Source organism: Pelophylax lessonae (genome assembly GCF_965119305.1).
Source record: "Pelophylax lessonae genome assembly, chromosome: 13".
Classification (NCBI taxonomy): domain Eukaryota; kingdom Metazoa; phylum Chordata; class Amphibia; order Anura; family Ranidae; genus Pelophylax; species Pelophylax lessonae.
The window spans coordinates 135,072,859-135,090,860 of NC_138780.1; the positions used below are offsets into that span (position 1 = coordinate 135,072,859).

General features: G+C 46.4%; 1 protein-coding gene across 1 annotated transcript in view; it reads right to left on the minus strand.

Moving 5' to 3' along the window:
- The window catches only part of MGA (MAX dimerization protein MGA), a 186,908-nt gene that overhangs the window by 90,094 nt on the left and 78,812 nt on the right, over positions 1-18,002 (minus strand). Inside the window, exon 12 of the mRNA XM_082274963.1 lies at positions 17,590-18,002. This exon is cut by the window's right edge and continues 54 nt beyond it. Within this exon, the coding sequence (XP_082131089.1) occupies positions 17,590-18,002 (413 nt within the window). The remainder of the gene's footprint in view (positions 1-17,589) is intronic.

Here is an 18,002-nt window from a genome sequence, read left to right on the forward strand (position 1 = left end):
TCCCACTCTCTGCTATAGGTATTCAGATTTGTTACAAGCAGTGACACAAGTAAAAAACCCAACTCCATAGGGGGGTGGGTGCTGTGTCCGTCAATGAACATTAGAGAAATGGATTTTACAGTAAGTGAAAAATCCTATTTTCTCTTTCGTTCATTGACCGACACAGCTCCTCATCTTCATGACTATATGGGATGTCCCAAAGCAGCCTCAAACATGAGGGGCGGGAGCAGCAAGAAAAAAAATCTTCCCCAAGGCTAAACATAGCCAACCAGGTAAAATGGAGCTCAACTATCAACAACTGGAGCTCACCTGAAAAAAATAAAAAAACACCCTCAAAGAGGACAAGTCCTCTAAACAGCAGCCTGCAAAGCCTTGCAGCCGAATGAAGCATCTGCAGATGCCAATCCATCCACCTTTGTGAACATGTGCACAGACGACCAGGTAGCCACCTTGCAAACCTGCATCACTGACACCTGATGACAAAAGGCCCAGGAGGCACTAAGCGGCTGAGTAGAGTGCGCCTTAACAGGGAACTGAGGAACCTGAGCCTTAATGGAATAAGCCTGAACCACAGTCTGTCTGATCCATCTGGAAATGGTGGCAGCAGAAGCAGCCAGCCCTTTGCGAGGTCCATCCATGAGGACAAATAGTGAGTCCGACTTGCTAAAAGACTCCGTAGCTGCCAGGTACACCCTTATTGCCCAAACCACATCCAGGGAATGCAAAGAAATTTCCTTAGGATGCTTAGGCCTGGGACACCGGGAAGGCAACACGAGGTCTTCATTCAAATAAAAATCAGAGATGACCTTCGGAAGGAATGATTAACATGGACGAAGAACCACCTTATTCTTGTGAACCACCAAGTAAGGTGAATGAAAAAAAGACAGCGCCGCCAGCTCCAACACCCTGGGCGCAGAAATGATAACCACCAAAAAGGTCACCTTCTGGTATAATGTAAGCAGGGGAACCTCCCTAATATTTTCAAAGGGAGGGTTCTGGAGAACTGACACCAATTTGAGGTCCCACGGCGGCAACAGTGACCACACTGGAGGAACCAAGTGTCTCACTCCCTGGATAAAGGTACGCACCAAGGAATGTGTGGCCAACAAACATTGAAAGAAAACTGCCAAGGCCGGGACCTGGCCCTTGATGGCCAGGCGCTGCTCAACCCCTCGTTGTGGAGAAATCAATATCCGAGTCACTGAAAAGGATCCAGGGTGAACCCTGAGGGATTCACATCATGCAAGGTACGTCTTCCAAGAACGATGGTAAATCTTCCTAAAAGTGGATTTTCTAGCTTTTAACAGAGTAGGAATCATAGATTCAGACAACCCTCTATCCTTCAGCACCTGGCTTTTCAACAGATAGGCCATCAAAGCCATCGACTGTAGGCACAACGAAATGTGAGTATTCGAATATACAATTGTTTTAAATTAAACTATGGGAATTTTAATAAACATATTGCACAATCACCTGCCTTATGCTTATTTTCTGGGAAAACGTATGATTTTGAGACTGATCCAACATTTAAAGAGATCATAAACCTACATGCAATGAGAAAATCGTCCATATAAATAATGACCAAATTGCAACACCCCATTAGCGGCGCTTAAAGTCCATACATCCACTAGGATATAGATAATAATCAATACACCATGCAGTCCGTGAGTGAAACACAAATAAATGGTGATAACTTTGCTGTGTGCAATAGGTGTTTGAAACTGCTCCAACTGAGTGACACTTCCACCACACCGCGTGATATCCACTCCCCTTTGAAATTGCACTGACCAGAAGGTGAATGATCATGAGCCTTATATAAACCAAATCTTGAATGGATATCCAAAATGACTCTTCTCCACCTCCAGCCATTAATTACTTTCTTTAAAACAAAAGTACACAATAACTTCAAGGATGGTTATCCTAATAACTGTTCCAATGACTATTCCAGCAATTTTTCCACTGTCAAGTTCATTGCCAGAGGGACACACAGTTTCACACACTATTGGGGCTCCAATAGTCTAATTTATTTGTGTTTCACTCACACACTGCATAGTGTATTATTATCTATATCCTAGTGGATGTAAGGACTTTTAGCGCCACTAATTTGGTGTTGTAATTTGGTCAATATTTATATGGAAGATTTTCTCATTGCATGTAAGTTTATGAGGTTTTTTAAAATAGTGGCCGCTGGCTATTTATTCAAATATAACACTAGAGGCGCTGGGTGTGATTTTAGATTTATATTTTCATTATATTTTGAACATTTAAAGATATGATATACAGTGGGGAGAACAAGTATTTGCTTCACTGCCGATTTTGCAGGTTGTCCTACTTATAAAGCATGTAGAGGTCTGTCATTTTTATCATAGGTACTCTTCAACTGTTAGAGATGGAATCTAAAAAATGCTGAAAATCACACTGTATGATTTTTAAGTAATTAATTTGCAAATTATTGCATGACATAAGTATTTGATACTTCAGAAAAGCAGAACTTAATATTTGGTATAGAAATCTTTGTTTGCAATTCAGAGATCATACGTTTACTGTAGTTCTTTACCAGGTTTGCACACAATGCAGCAGGGATTTTGGCTCCACTCCTCCATGCAGAGCTTCTCCAGATCCTTCAGGTTTCGGGGCTGCCGGTGGGCAATACAGACTTTCAGTTCCCTCCAAAGATTTTCTATTGGGTTCAGGTCTAGAGACTGGCTAGGCCACTCCAGGACCTAGAGATGCTTCTTACGGAGCCACTCCTTAGTTACCTTGGCTGTGTGTTTCGGATCGTTGTCATGCTGGAAGATCCAGCCACGACCCATCTTCAATGCCCTTACTGAGGGAAGGAGGTTGTTGGCCAAGATCTCGCAATACATGGCCCCATCCATCCTCCCCTCAATACGGTGCAGATGTCATGTCCCCTTTGCAGAAAAGCATCCCCAAAGAATGAGGTTTCCACCTCCATGCTTCATGGTTGGGATGGTGTTCTTGGGGTTGTACTCATCCTTCTTCCTCCAAACACGGCGAGTGGCGTTTAGACCAAAAAGCTCTATTTTTGTCTCGTCAGACCACATGACCTTCTCCCATTCCTCCTCTGGATCATCGCACATTGGCAAACTTCAGACAGGCCTGGACATGCGCTGGCTTGAGCAGGGGGACCTTGCGTGCGCTGCAGGATTTTAATCCATGACGGCGTAGTGTGTTACTAATGGTTTTCTTGGAGACTGTGGTCTCAACTCTCTTCAGGTCATTGAGCAGGTCCTGCCGTGTAGTTCTGGGCTGATCCCTCACCTTCCTCATGATCATTGTTGCCCCACGAGGTGAGATCTTGCATGGAGCCCCAGACCAAGGGAGATTGACCGTTACATAGTAGCTGAGGTTGAATAACTGCTGAGATCACCATTGAGATATTCATAAATTGCTATCATGCACCCTCTCAGGCGTCTCTTCTCCTGTGAGAATAAATCAAGTGATTGCAGATGCTCTTCATAATTAAGGTCCTCCAATCCCCTAATTAGTTTAGTTGCCCTTCTCTGGACTCTCTCCAGCTCCAACACATCCCTGCTGAGGACTGGCGACCAGAACTGGACAGAATACTCCAGATGTGGTCGGACCAGAGTTTTATAAAGTGGAAGGATTATAGTTTTATCTCTGGAATACATCCCTTTCTTTATGCATGCTAATATTCTGCCTGCTTTGGCAGCCGTCGCTTGACATTGCATGCTATTGCTTAGTCTATCCTCTACCAAGACTACCAGATCTTTCTCCATTTTTGATTCCCCCAAAGGTTCCCCCCTAAAGTGTATTGTGTGTATTTTTAGTCCCCAAGTGCAAAACCTTACATTTCTCCACATTAAACCTCATTTGCCATGTCGTTGCCCACTCTGTTATTTTGTCCAGGTCATTCTGTAGGATAGCTGCTTCATGCTGTGCAGTTATTGCCCTGCTCAATTTTGTGTCATCTGCAAAAACTGATATAGAACTACTGATCCCGTCCTCAATGCTGTTTATGAATAAATTGAACAAGGTTGGACCCAGGACTGAGCGTTGAGGGTCCCCACTTACCACCTCAGACCAGTCTGAGTATGCGCTATTTATTACCACCCTTTGGACACGCCCTTTTAGCCAGTTCCGTATCCAAGAGCAAACCTTGCGGTCGATGCCTGCAGACCTTATTTTATAAATTAAGCTCTTGGGGGGAACTGTATCAAACGCCTTAGTGAAATCCAGGTACACCACATCCACTGGTCTCCCCCCTATCTAGCTCACAGCTCACCTCCTCGTAGAATGTTACCGTCATCTTGAACTTCTTCCACTCTCTAATAATTGCGCCAACAGTTGTTGCCTTCTCACCAAGATGCTTGCCTATTGTCCTGTAGCCCATCCCAGCCTTGTGCAGGTCTACAATTTTATCCCCGATGTCTATACACAGTTCTCTGGTCTTGGCCATTGTGGAGAGGTTAGAGTCTGTTTGATTGAGTGTGTGGACAGGTATCTTTTATACAGGTAACAAGTTCAAACAGGTGCAGTTAATACAGGTGAGTGGAGAACAGGAGGGCTTCTTAAAAGAAAAAATAACAGGTCAGTGAGAGCTGGAATTGTTACTGGTTGGTAGGCAATCAAATACTTATGTCATGCAATAAAATGCAAATTAATTATTTAAAAATCATACAATATGATTTTCTGGATTTTTGTTTTAGATTTCGCCTCTCACAGTTGAAAAGTACCCATGATAAAAATTACAGACCTCCACATGCTTTGTAAGTAGGAAAACCTGCAAAATCGGCAGTGTATCAAATACTTTTTCTCCCCACTGTACATATTTGACTAAGCCGTGACCATTTTGGAGTGAGGAGATTGGTTCAGAAGACTTATTACATGCAAAGCTGTGGGGGTCCTGGTGGCCCAAATCTGTCTGGTGAGTGGCCCCCTGTACACGAACGTAGAGGAGTACCACAAATGAGCATGTGTGACGGGAATATAAAGCACAATCAAGCACGGGGTGTGGAAGATACCCAATTATAGATACAGCATACTGTTTATGTTTTATAATTACACATTGGAATTTGATATATATATATATATATATATATCAATCTGTATTGATTTTCAAACTATACACGGTGGATATTATATTTTTGTGTGATTTGCTAAACACAAGAGAGTCACTATATTTTTTTGTATGCATTAAAAGCTTACCATGCAGTGCCTCAAATTTAAACAGATAGCCATTTGTGGTTTTTTTTCCACAAAATTGATGGCAGCTTCAGGGTGATTAATTTGGTACACGTAGGAGGCGCCATTTTTCTTATTAATCTTTTTTTTTTTTTTTTTAACAGAAAAGTTTTATTGATAGAAAAACAACAACAAGTCAAACACAACCATCAAGGTACATTATCAGAGAACAAAAACAGTAGAAGAAGGTGTCATGTGCACAAAAATTGATACTGTATGTATGCGTCAGAATCCAGCTCAGTATATCATATAAAATGCTAAATGATAGCAAAACCAAATAGTAGTCAAGTCCCAAGCCAACGGATACCCAGGGTCCCCCGGGGAGGAGAGGGCGTGGGGCTCTAGAGGGCTGGGGCAGGGGAAGCAATAGCAGCACCCTACAACAGCATCAGTGCAGATAAAACAGGGAGTGGTAGATCAACATCATCGCCACCAAGGTAAGCCTCGGATAGCTAAATCTGCAGAGACTTAGGTTACAGCCTTATTGACTACTCATTTTTGATTTTGTGTTTTTTTTTTTTTGCATTGGCACCATTGTATTTCCTGTTTTCTGAGATACTTACTGTATACATAAGAAGTAATTGAGCCATGTTGGCTCCTTGTGCACTGTTGAAACTTTCTTTCCAAAACTTCAATAAAAACATTGAAACATAAATCTGCAGAGACCTGGCCGCAATCCATTCATCCCATATCTTCCCAACCTTTTGGGGGCATTGACGTCCCAAGTAGGTCAGTTTATATAACGGAAGAGCTGAGTCCACCAACGCCCACCACTGAGCGACTGTGGGGGGAGCAGACCCCCTCCAGTTCCGCAAGAGAGCCTTCCTGGCATAAAAGGACAAGTAAAACAATAACAGTTTCAAGTATTTGGCCTGCGTTACTAATCCACCCATGCCCAGAAGAAGTACCCTAGGGTCCAGGGGCACGAGCAGGGCCGACACTGCACTCACATCATTCACCACTTACGTCCAGTACTCTTGAATTCTTGGACACTCCCATACCACATGAAAGAAGGTCCCAACCGCCTGCTGACATTTAGGGCACAACTCCGAATGCGAAGGATAAATCCTGGCCAAACGCTGCGGGGTGTAATACGCTCTATGCAAAAATTTCAGCTGGATAAACCTATCCCTTGGCCAAGATCACTGTGGGCAGATATTGTTGGATCCCATGATCCCAATCCTCCTCCAAAAGAGCCGGAACATCCTGCCTCCACTGCCCGAACAGGAGAGGGTCCCAATCTAAAAGACCACACGTAAGACAGAGATAGATAGAAGACAGAATCTTGTTTGCATTACGAGTGGTCAGGAATCTCTCCACTCTATGAGGGGCAACCACCACTGCAGCCACAAACTGCGCCTGCACCGCATGTTTCAGCTGTAAGTACCTGAATAACATCCAAGACGGAAGCTGGAATTTCTCCCGCAGCTCGGGAAAGGGCAGCAGAGAGCCCGCCGGCATGATTTGCTGTAGCTTAGACACCCCATGTCTAGCCCAAACACTAGGATCCGGGATAGACCTAAGGTGAGGCAATTTCGGGTTCCCCCACAGCGGAGTGTGAGGCGATACAGTCCCCACCTCTCCAGTAGCCACCAGCATTTGTTCCCACACCCGCACCACAGTACGCATAGATGGTGATGCCTGGATGGCAGCCCTAGGTCCCCTGTAGACTAAATTTGATAGGGCCGCATAGGAGCCCATAATGGCCGTCTCTAGGGTGACCGCTGGATTAGACCTGGGCTGGGCAAACCACCACCTATCCGTAACTAGCACCACCGCACAGTATTATTTCTTGAAACACGGCATCGCCAAACCCCAAAGGTCAGCGGCAACTGCAGTTTCCATCGGGCTATGCGTGGGACCGTCCCTGCCCATATAAAGGATTAAAGCACCCTATCCAGTCTACGGAAGAAGGTTGCGGGAATGGGAATCAGGTTGTGTCTGAAAACGTAAAGAAATTTGGGGAGAAAAATCATTTTTAATAAATTGACACGGCCCACCGGCGTCAAGGGGAGCGTTCGCCACACCTGGCACTTAGTCAACAAGTGTTGAAACACAGGTTCCAAATGGTCAGTGAGGTAGTGTGACAAAGTCAGGACGCACTATCACCCCAAGGTATTTAAAATGGGTAACCCATTGCAGTGGTGTAACCAACAGCGGGGGGGGGGGGTTCCAGCAGTAAGAGGGAGCACGCTAGATTTAGACCAGTTCACCCGCACCCCGGAAAACCCACCATGTCCATCAATAATGGAGAGAGCCACTATAAGTGATTCCAAGGTATCATTGAGGTACAGTCGTCTGCTCTACTACCGGTCCCACCACCAAGCCCCCCCACAGTGTCCGACGTGCAAAGCAGTATAGTCAGTGGCTCGATGGCAAGAGCAAACAAACCAGGGGACAACTGGCAGCCCTGCCTCGCCCCCCTGCCTAAATGAAAGGCGGAGGACAATAGGCCATTAGTGCGTATGCGAGCCGTGGGAGCATCATATAAAAGACGAATCCAGGCTATAAACCGGGGCCCAAAGCTAAATCTAAGTAGCACCTGCCATAAGTATCCCCACTCCACTGAATCAAAGGCCTTCTCAGCGTCGAGCGAGGCTACATCACCCTGTGAACCACTTGCAGCAGCATACGATATATTGGTATGTAAGCGGCGAATGTTGAGGTCTGTACCCTTGCCTGGCATAAACCCGGTCTGATCCCTGTGTACCAAGTGCAGAATCACGGAGTTCAGACGATTGGCCAAAATTTCAGTTAGAATCTTGGCATCTACATTAAGCAGCGATATAGGCCAATAGGAAGAACACAATTCGGGATCCTTCCGAGGCTTAGGCAGGACAACCACAACAGCCTCCGACAGACGGCGGGAGAGAACCAGCCTCTAGAGCCGCGCAAATCGCCTCGTGATAGTAAGGGCCCACAACGTCTAGATTTGTTTTATAAAATTCCGTGGGAAGTCAGTCAGGGCCGGGAGTCTTACCAGTCTGCAGGGATTTTATCGCCTTCCTAACCTCTCATAGGGAGATGGGAGCATCAAGTCCCTGTGCCTTAGCAGGAGTAAGGGACGGGAAGTCAATCCCATCTAGATAGGCCGATAGATCCTCAGGAGGGTAGGTTGCCCTACATGTATAAAAGGTGCGAATAATAGTCCTCAAAGCGCCGGGAAATCAATCGTGGGTCCGAGAGCAATGCCCCATCATCCGCCCGTATATTAGCAATGCTGGTACCCCCAGTTCTTTCTGTCGCCAGCCAAGCCAGCAGCCGACCGGATCGCTCCCCCTGCTCGAACACCCGCTGGGATTGAGAAAGCAAGAAGCGTCAACACGATTCGGAGCGGATCACCGCCACCTCACGATATGCAGACTGCATCTCAGAGTACATGCCCCCATCCAATATGGGCAGGTAGACGGCCTCCAAGGACGCAGCTTTAGTCTCTGTCGCTGACAGTTTAACTCGAGATTCCCTTCTAACTTTAGAAATGTTGTATTGGTATCTGCCCCTAGCATAGGCCTTGAAGGCGTCCCACACTATAGCAGGAGTTGAAGCGCCATCATTAATGTTGCCAGTACTCACCAAGCTCAGAGGACATCACCGACACCAGTCTCTCATCCGTCACCAAGAACCTAGAGAGCCGCCACAACCCCTGACCCGCCGCCGAGTCAGTGGAAAGGTCCATCATAACCGGGTCATGATCAGATATGCCCCGAGGAAGGATGATAACCCCCGACACCCTAGGCAGCAAGGAAGAGCTGACATAAATTACGTCAATGCATGAAAAAGTGGCATGGGTGGTTGAATGACAAGTGTACTGGCGCAAGGAAGGATGCTTCCAGCGCCAGACATCCTGCAAATCGACCGCCTCCGCCCAGCGAAATTGTAGGCCTAGATGCGGCCTGCCCTTTCCTGGGTCCTTCTGGCAGCACAAACAAAAGGTCAGTCTTTCGAATCTAAACTGACATCTTCAAATAGCCCGTAAATACACGTACTACATAGAATGTAACAACTTTTCCTCTGCAGTTTGAGGATTTGAAAAGAAGGAAGGCAGTATAATGTCCTGATTCAAATAAAAAGTGGACACCACCTTGGGCAAAAACCAAGGGTTTGGACGTAGAATCCCCTTATCTTGATGCAAGATCAAAAATGGCTCCTTACCAAAAAGAGCCGCTAACTCTGATATTCTTTTAGCTTAAGTTACTGCAACCAAAAATACTAACTTTCTGGTCAAAAGAACCAGAGGATTATGCCGAATGGGCTCAAAGGGCTGTTTCTGTAGAACCGCCAAGACCAAATTTAAATCCCAAGGACACAAAGGTGGCCTAAGTGGCGGAAGCATACGTAGTACCCCTTGTATAAAGGCTCAGACCAAGGAATGCAAAGCAATCAGTCTTTGATAAAAGACTGATAAGGCTGAAATTTGACCTTTAATAGTGACTAAGGCTAGCTTCATATCTCCCCCTACTTGCAAGAAGGCTAGAATTCTCCCAATTATTATATATTTACGTGGATGCCAATTCCTGGCCTCACAACAAAAATGGAAGACTTCCAGACTCTGTAATAAATGCCCCTAGGTTTCCTAGTGTTTAACACGGTAGAGACTGCAGGACCAGATATACCCCGCTCTCTCAAAATCCAGGCTTCAATAGCCAAACCGGAGTCAGTCGCCGGGTCAGGGCGAAGTTCATCTAAAGTGGGATTGGGTGGCATATTAAAATCCCCAGCAAAAATCACATTAGGAGTAGGGTAGCAAGCTACAATGCCCTGAATTTTGTATAGGAGACTCATGGCAGCAAGTGGAGGCACATACAAACCAGCAATCACCACATCCAAATGGTCACAAAGAGCATGCATAACATATTGCCCATCAGGGTCCAGATGGAGATCCAGCAGCACAAAGGGGAGGGACCGTTGTGTGAGAATACTAACCCCACGGAAATAGGAAGAAAAAAGTGGAATAGTAATAGGACCCCTCACCTACGACCTTTTCAAGGAAAGCACCCTGGCGTCCATGAGGTGGGTCTCTCCTGGAGACTACAGATGTGTGGATGGTACTTCTGGAAAAAGGAAAACACCAGGGAGCGCTTAAACGTAGAGTTCAAGCCCCGCACGTTCCATGTAACCAATCACAGGGGGGCCATGGAAGGAAATAAAAATAGGAGTCCCCCCCCTGGCCACATCCCCAACCGGACCCAGCACACACACCAGCATCCGCAGCCCGGCCCCAAACATACAGCCCAGGGAGTAGCAGGTCAACACCAGCCACAATAAAGTGCACAGTGAATCATAGAGATACCTTGGTGGCAAAGAAAACAAAATATAAACAAAGAAAACCCAGAACAAAAACATCCCCTCCCCCCACCCCGCAACACCCCAAAAACACGGGTGAGCTTGAGACCCCAAACAAAACATGACTAACAGTCAAAGGGAGGACAAAATACCAAAAAAGGTGCCTGGGAGGAACAGTCAAACATACCAGGAGCACCGACAGCACTGCCCATGCAAAAGTAACCGACCCACAACATAGGATATAAAAAGGAGAAAACCGGGAGGGCCACCCGGGTAAAAAACAAACAAGTCCGGGGCACAGTCCGACAGTCCCAGATGGAATCTGAAATTCTGAGGGCCCTTGTAGAGCAAGGCCAACAGCAAGGGAAAAAAAACAAAAACAAAAAAGAGGAGGAAGGGCCCAGGCAGAGAGCATAACAGTCCACCGGAGGGAGTAAGTGCAGGTCATAAGAGTCACAGGTAGTAATCAGGGACATCCAGCCGCCACGAACACAGGAGTACAACAAGGCAGCCAGTTAGAGGTAAGGTTGCAAGCGATCACTGGACCTAGTGACGGGGCAGAGACTCCAACCGAGTCGAGGCCTCCTCAGGGGAAGTAAAGAAGCGGAGGGATTCACCATCCTGCACCCGTAGCCTGGCCGGGAACAACATGCTGTACTTCAGGCCTTTTTGCCAGCTTGACATGGTCAAATGACTTGTGCAGCTTCTGGGTCTCCACAGAGAAATCCGGTAATATCATCAGCTTAGCCCCCTCATATCAGGAGGCCCACGGCGAGCAGGCATGCGGTGGGCATGCTCCACCGCAAATAATGGGGAGAAGGTCACCTGAGGGAGTAAGGTGCGGAGGAGGCGCTCCGTGAAGTCAGCAGGGCTTAGGGTCTTCAGCCCCCTCCGGCAGGCCCAGGATGCGCAGGTCATTCCTGCGGTTGCAGTTTTCAGAATCCTCTGCCCGAAACTCAAGAGCTTTTACATGGACACGAAGGTTATGCAGGGAAGCTGCATGGTCTCTCAGGGTATCCTCCGTGTAACTCACCCTGCGCTCCACCTCCATCAGCCGCGTACGGAACTTGTCCTGTCCCACCGAATTAAACCTATATCCAGCTGCACCGAGTCAATTTTAGGCGTCAAAGTGGCCTGACAGGTGGAAATGGCATGCATGAGGGCCGAGAAATTGTTCTGCTCCTGGAGCGCAGGAGCTTCATCCTCCCTCTGGGTGGCCATGTTGGAGGAAGCAAGAGGCCCAGCTTTCGTGCCAGCAGGAGCAACGGGGACCGAGGCAGACGTGTGGGGCGCAGAGGACGGTCGACCCCTGGTCATATCAATGCAGGGAGTGCGGCTGAGTATATAAAATATAGGGCGGCAGGGCAGCAAGAAAACAGGATAAAAAGCGGGCAGGTCACCGGAGCTCCTTCTCTAAGCGTCCGCTTCGGTCGCCAGCTTGGACACGCCCCCCCTTATTAATAATTATTATTAATAATGTAAAGCAGGATGAAAGACTGGTCCTTGGGACAACAGATCTTCCCTGAGAGGAAGTCTCCAAGGAGCATTGGTGACCAGCCGTACTAGATCGGCCTACCAAGACCGGCGAGGCCAGTCTGGAGCCACTAGGATGAGCGGAATCACTTTTGCCTCGATCCTGCGCAGGGGTCTCGGCAGAAGCTTTAGAGGAGGAAAGGCGTAAATCAAACGATACTGACTCCAAGGAGCCCCTAATGCATCTGTGGCATCGGCTCCAGGATCCCGAGACCGTGCCACAAACCTCTGCACTTTCCCGTTGAGGCGAGAGGCAAACAGAGCCACCTCGGGAGTACCCCACTGGAGACACAACTGATGAAACACTTCCGGATGAAGTGACCATTCCCCCTGGTCCAACGCCTGTCGACTGAGGTAATCAGCCTACCCATTTGCCACCCCTGGAATGTGTACAGCAGAGAAGGCTAGAACGATTCATTCTGCCCACCTTAGAATGCTGGCTACTTTCCGAGTCGCCAGAACATAGTTACATAGTTAGTGAGGTCGAAAAAAGACATCCATCCATCCAGTTCAACCTATGATGTGCGTGTGTGTTTGCTGTTAACCGTACATTGTATACCCCTGTATGTTGTGGTCTTTAAGGTGCCCATCTAATAGTTTTTTGAAACTATCGATGCTCCCTGCTGATATGACTGCTTGTGGAAGAGAATTCCACATCCTTACTGCTCTTACAGTGAAGAACCCCCTACGTATTTTAAGGTTAAACTGCCTTTCCTCTAGTTTTAGTGAGTGGCCACTTGTCTTATTGTATTCCCTTTCTCTGAATAGTTTGTTAGAAAGGAGCCTCCCCATCAATATCATGGACATCCGAGCAGTTTGTCGAGCACTAAAGGTACTGGATTCCCAGACCTCAGGGTTGCCCCGTCAGGGTACAATCAGACAATACCACGGCTGTGGCCTATATCAACCATCAGGGGGGGGCACCAAGAGTCAGTCAGCTCAGAAGGAGGTGGGTCCCTTCCTATCCTGGGTGGAGAAATTTGTTCCATGCCTATCAGGGGTTTTCATTTCAGGAATAGAGAACTGGCAGGCATATTGAGTCACCAGCAGATGATTCCAGGGGAATGGTCCTTACATCCCGAGATATTTGCATTAATTTGTCAACGCTGGGGGGTCCCGGACATAGATCTGTTGACATCCAGGTTCAACAACAAGTTGGACAAATTTGTATCCAGGAACCAGGAATCCGCTCACTGTCGAGGTGGATACTTTGGTAACTCCTTGGGAGCAGTTCTCCCTGATCTATGCCTTTCCCCTGCTTCAGCTGCTGCCACGACTTCTGCGCAGGATTCAGGAAGAAGGGAAACACCAGTAATCCTGGGGGCTCCAGCTTGGCCCATGAGGATTTGGTATGCGCAAATTCCAAGATTGGCAATGGGAAGGCCATCTCCGACTGCGCCTGGACCGGCTCTCTCAGGATCCGATATTCCACCCTGCCTTACAATCTCTAAATTTGATGGTTTGGCTATTGAAGCCTGGATTTTGAGAGAGCGGGGTATATCTGGTCCTGCAGTCTCTACCGTGTTAAACACTAGGAAACCTAGGGGCATTTATTACAGAGTCTGGAAGTCTTCCATTTTTGTTGTGAGGCCAGGAATTGGCATCCACGTAAATATATAATAATTGGGAGAATTCTAGCCTTCTTGCAAGTAGGGGAAGATATGAAGCTAGCCTTAGGCACTATTAAAGGTCAAATTTCAGCCTTATCAGTCTTTTATCAAAGACTGATTGCTTCGCATTCCTTGGTCTGAGCCTTTATACAAGGGGTACTACGTATGCTTCCGCCACTTAGGCCATCTTTGTGTCCTTGGGATTTAAATTTGGTCTTGGCGGTTCTACAGAAACAGCCCTTTGAGCCCATTCGGCATAATCCTCTGGTTCTTTTGACCAGAAAGTTAGTATTTTTGGTTGCAGTAACTTAAGCTAAAAGAATATCAGAGTTAGCGGCTCTTTTTGGTAAGGAGCCATTTTTGATCTTGCATCAAGATAAGGGGATTCTACGTCCAAACCCTTGGTTTTTGCCCAAGGTGGTGTCCACTTTTTATTTGAATCAGGACATTATACTGCCTTCCTTCTTTTCAAATCCTCAAACTGCAGAGGAAAAGTTGTTACATTCTATGTAGTACGTGTATTTACGGGCTATTTGAAGATGTCAGCTCAGATTCGAAAGACTGACCTTTTGTTTGTGCTGCCAGAAGAGCCCAGGAAAGGGCAGGCAGCATCTAGGTCTACAATTTCGCAGTGGATTCGCCAGGTCATTATCAAGGCGTATGGTTTAAAGGGGAAGGTTCCACCTTTTCCGGTAAAGACACACTCTACCAGAAGTGTAGATGCTTCTTGGGCAGTTCGCCATTAAGCTTCTATGGCTCAGATTTGCAGGGCCGCTACTTGGTCTTCAGTACATACCTTCACTAAATTCTATCAGGTGGATGTTAGAACCCAGGAGGATTCTGCATTTGGCCACAGTGTGCTGCAGGCAGCTATTTAGATCTTTTCAGTCTGATGGTTTTTTTCATATTTAGTGTCCCCCTCCCCTCAAGTGCATTGCTTTGGGACGTCCCAGATAGTAATTACTATGGCTGCTCTGTGTCCCGTGATGTACAATAAAGAAAAGTGGATTTTTCCTACAGCTTACCTGTAAAATCCTTTTCTTGGAGTACATCACGGGACACAGAGTTCCCTCCCCTCTTGTTTGGGATGTTTATTGCTTGCTACAAAACTGAAGTACTTACTGTATGGAAGGAGTTATATAGAGGGAGACCAATTGTCTTTTTGGTTGCCAGTGTCCATTCACCTATAGGTGGTGTATAACCCAGATAATAATGAATATGGCTGCTCGGTGTCCCGTAATGTACTCCAAGAAAAGGATTTTACAAGTAAGCTGTACAAGGCAAAGCAACAAGTTCACGTTATTGGCAGCCTGACCAGCTGCCTGCCTATATTTGCCTTCCTTTCACTACCAAACCACTAGGAGAGAAAAGCAGATGCCCTGTGTATGCTCCTAAGCACAACTTATTTAAGCACAACTTATTTATACAAAGCTAAGAAAAGAATACTCTCCCTATAGCCAATCACCAATATCTGCCATATGCAAACAAGTCATTTTTTTTCACTTCAGTGACAGAAGCATGGGAGCAAATAAACAGTGAATATTAATATCTGGAAGGAATACCATTAACTCTTTCACTGCCAGGTCTGTACATCATACGGACCTGATAGCGGAGGGTTTCACACACACTGGGTGCAGCAGCCACCAGGATTGTGTGTAAAACTAAAAGGCACACTCTCGCCCATCAGGTGGAAGCATTCAGGTGGCTGCTACTACAGCCCCCCCCCCCCCCCGTACCAGCTCCCCCCCGCACACACACCGCCCACCCCCCAGCCATGTATTCTGGGCTCTGCTTGCCCATCCCCCAGAAAGGGACGTTTAGGACATCACTTCTGGGCTGACTGTCACTTTTTCCGGCTAGGTTTTGCATTGCAATACATTCAGTGGAGCCCAGAGGAGACACCCATAGTCTTTTAGACCCTGCATCTCTCAGTAAAGAGAAGAGAGGTCTAAAAATCATCACATAGGGCACCTAAAGCATAAAATCTCCCCCAAAAAAATTTGGAGACCCTCACCCCCACATATACGTATGTACGAATGTAAACACACGTCAGGGGCGCCTATGTGTGAAAAGGTCTATTGCAATAAACGTTACATATCGCTTCGCACGCCGGAGTCAGAGCAATAACTCTAGCACAAGACCTCCTTCGTAACAATAAACTGATGACCTATAGAAAATATAGGGTACTTAAGTTTGTTGCCATTTCACAGACTTATACAAATTGTTCGGTAGCCATTTACTCGGTGTAACCTCGTTTTTTTATATTTACCAAAAATGTGGGTAGTTTATTGTGCTTGTTTGCCCTAAAATTCACGTGTGTGTTTTTTACTGAAATTCTGCAGTAATATGTTTGTGTAATGTTCAGGCCTAAAAAGATTTTTTTTTTTTTTAAACGTGCGCAAAAAATGCAAAAACAGCTCTGGCAGCAAAAAGTAATCCTGGTGCTTTTCTCTACGTGGGTGCATTGGTCTTTGGGGATCTCAAGAGTTCACCAACAATAAACTAAGTGGGTACCTGGGAAGCACATAGGGCCACATTACAAGACCGATCCCTTCATAAGATTACTTTAAACCTCAGGTACATTCACAATAGGATTTAATCATATAACAGTTTAAACCTCATCAGATGATAACACTAAAGAGAGGAAACAAAGCCATGAGATATATTATTGGTCTGATTCGACAGAAATAATCTAGCTACACAAATGTTAGCATCCGCTACATTTAATCATGCAAATAATAGAAGTAAAAACATAAGTAGCCACTCTGTAGACCCTGCGGTTAAGTCACAGTTTTACCGCCACCAATCCCTACCCCCTTCAGCTGCTTAGGCAGCAGCCAAAGGTGTACACATGCTCCAGCAATTAAGCCCCCTGTTTTTAGTGGGTGCTACCGCCTGCCAATCATGACCCATTCAAGTAAATGGGGCCACTCTGCAAGTGCCCCGCAAATGCATGCTTCTGTGGGATACAAGGGGTTAAGCAGATGGTGAGAAAGCAACACAATGCTTCCTGCTTTAACCCCTTGTTTGCTGTACTGCACAAGGTTGCAGGGCACTTGCATAGTGCCCTTATTCACTTTAATGGGTAATCCTTGGCAGGTGCTACACCCACCAACCATGAAAGGGCATAGAACTTCTGCTTCGGCTGCGAGATGCATACACCCCTGGGGCCACTGCAGCTTAAGAGGGTGTGGTTGGGGCATGGGTGATAAAAACACGTCTTAACTATGGTTTTTTATCACCCTCCAAACTGCAAATGTATATGAACCCTTACTGTTCTGAGCCCCCTATAATGCTGATTTCACACTGATTTGCTGCAGTTTACCTGCACCATGAGTGCAGCGCAATGCATCTGCAACTTTCCTGGGTTAGTTGCGCTTTTCTAAAGACTTCAATAATATCCTGCAGGTGTGGTGCTCTTTCTGAAAGCCCACTAAAAATCCTGCATTCAGAAAGTGCACCAAAAATGCAGGATATAATAGAAGTCTAAAGCAAAATGCAGCTAGCCCAGGAAAGTTGCAGATGCACAGGTGCAGGTAAACTGCAGACGCACTGCACCCAAGGTGCAGGTAAACTATACTATACTATTATGCCCCGTGTATTGCTTCACACTGACCTGAAAATCTCTACTTTCCTGCTGCTGGCACCACTCTGGATAAAAGATGGAGTGCAGTTTGTATCACTCCGCATGGGACTAGAGCCAGCGCTACAGAGGAGGTATAGGCCTATGCAGCTCTTGCGCTCTACTACAGTTCCAACTTTACAAGTAGTCCCTCTGCATTGCACTCTGTTTGATGTTCTGGAATGTCAGGTCAGCAAGCCCAGATTGCCATCTACCAGTCACCTATTGGTAGATCGCGATCTACAGGTTGCTGACCCCCGTTTTAGGGGTTATTATGTATTTGTAGGTATCATATGCATTCATATATTTTCTTACCTGAATGAGCTCAGACTGGTTGAGGGTGGAATTTTTTAATCGAGCAACCAACTTTCCAGCTGGAATGATCTTGGAGTAAAATGGAAGACCTTTCCCTCCATGAGACTTTATTTCATTGTCAGAATTGGGCTTTAAAGGTATTTGCTCAGGAAGTTTTAGCCCTTCTGTCCTCCCCTTTACAGAAGGTGGTTTTGCTCTGACCTCATCGGTTTTCTGGTCTGGAGCCATTGAGATCTTTACATGCGAAGTGGCCGATGATTTCAATGCATCTCCATCCTTATTCTCTGAAGTCAGCTCGATATTAAAGCTGCCTACTCGAAAGGACTTTGGTTCCTTGTTATCAACCTGCTGTGAGACGATATTGAGGATCTTTTTGGGATCCTGTTCCCGGCTGCAGTCTGAGATGATGTTGA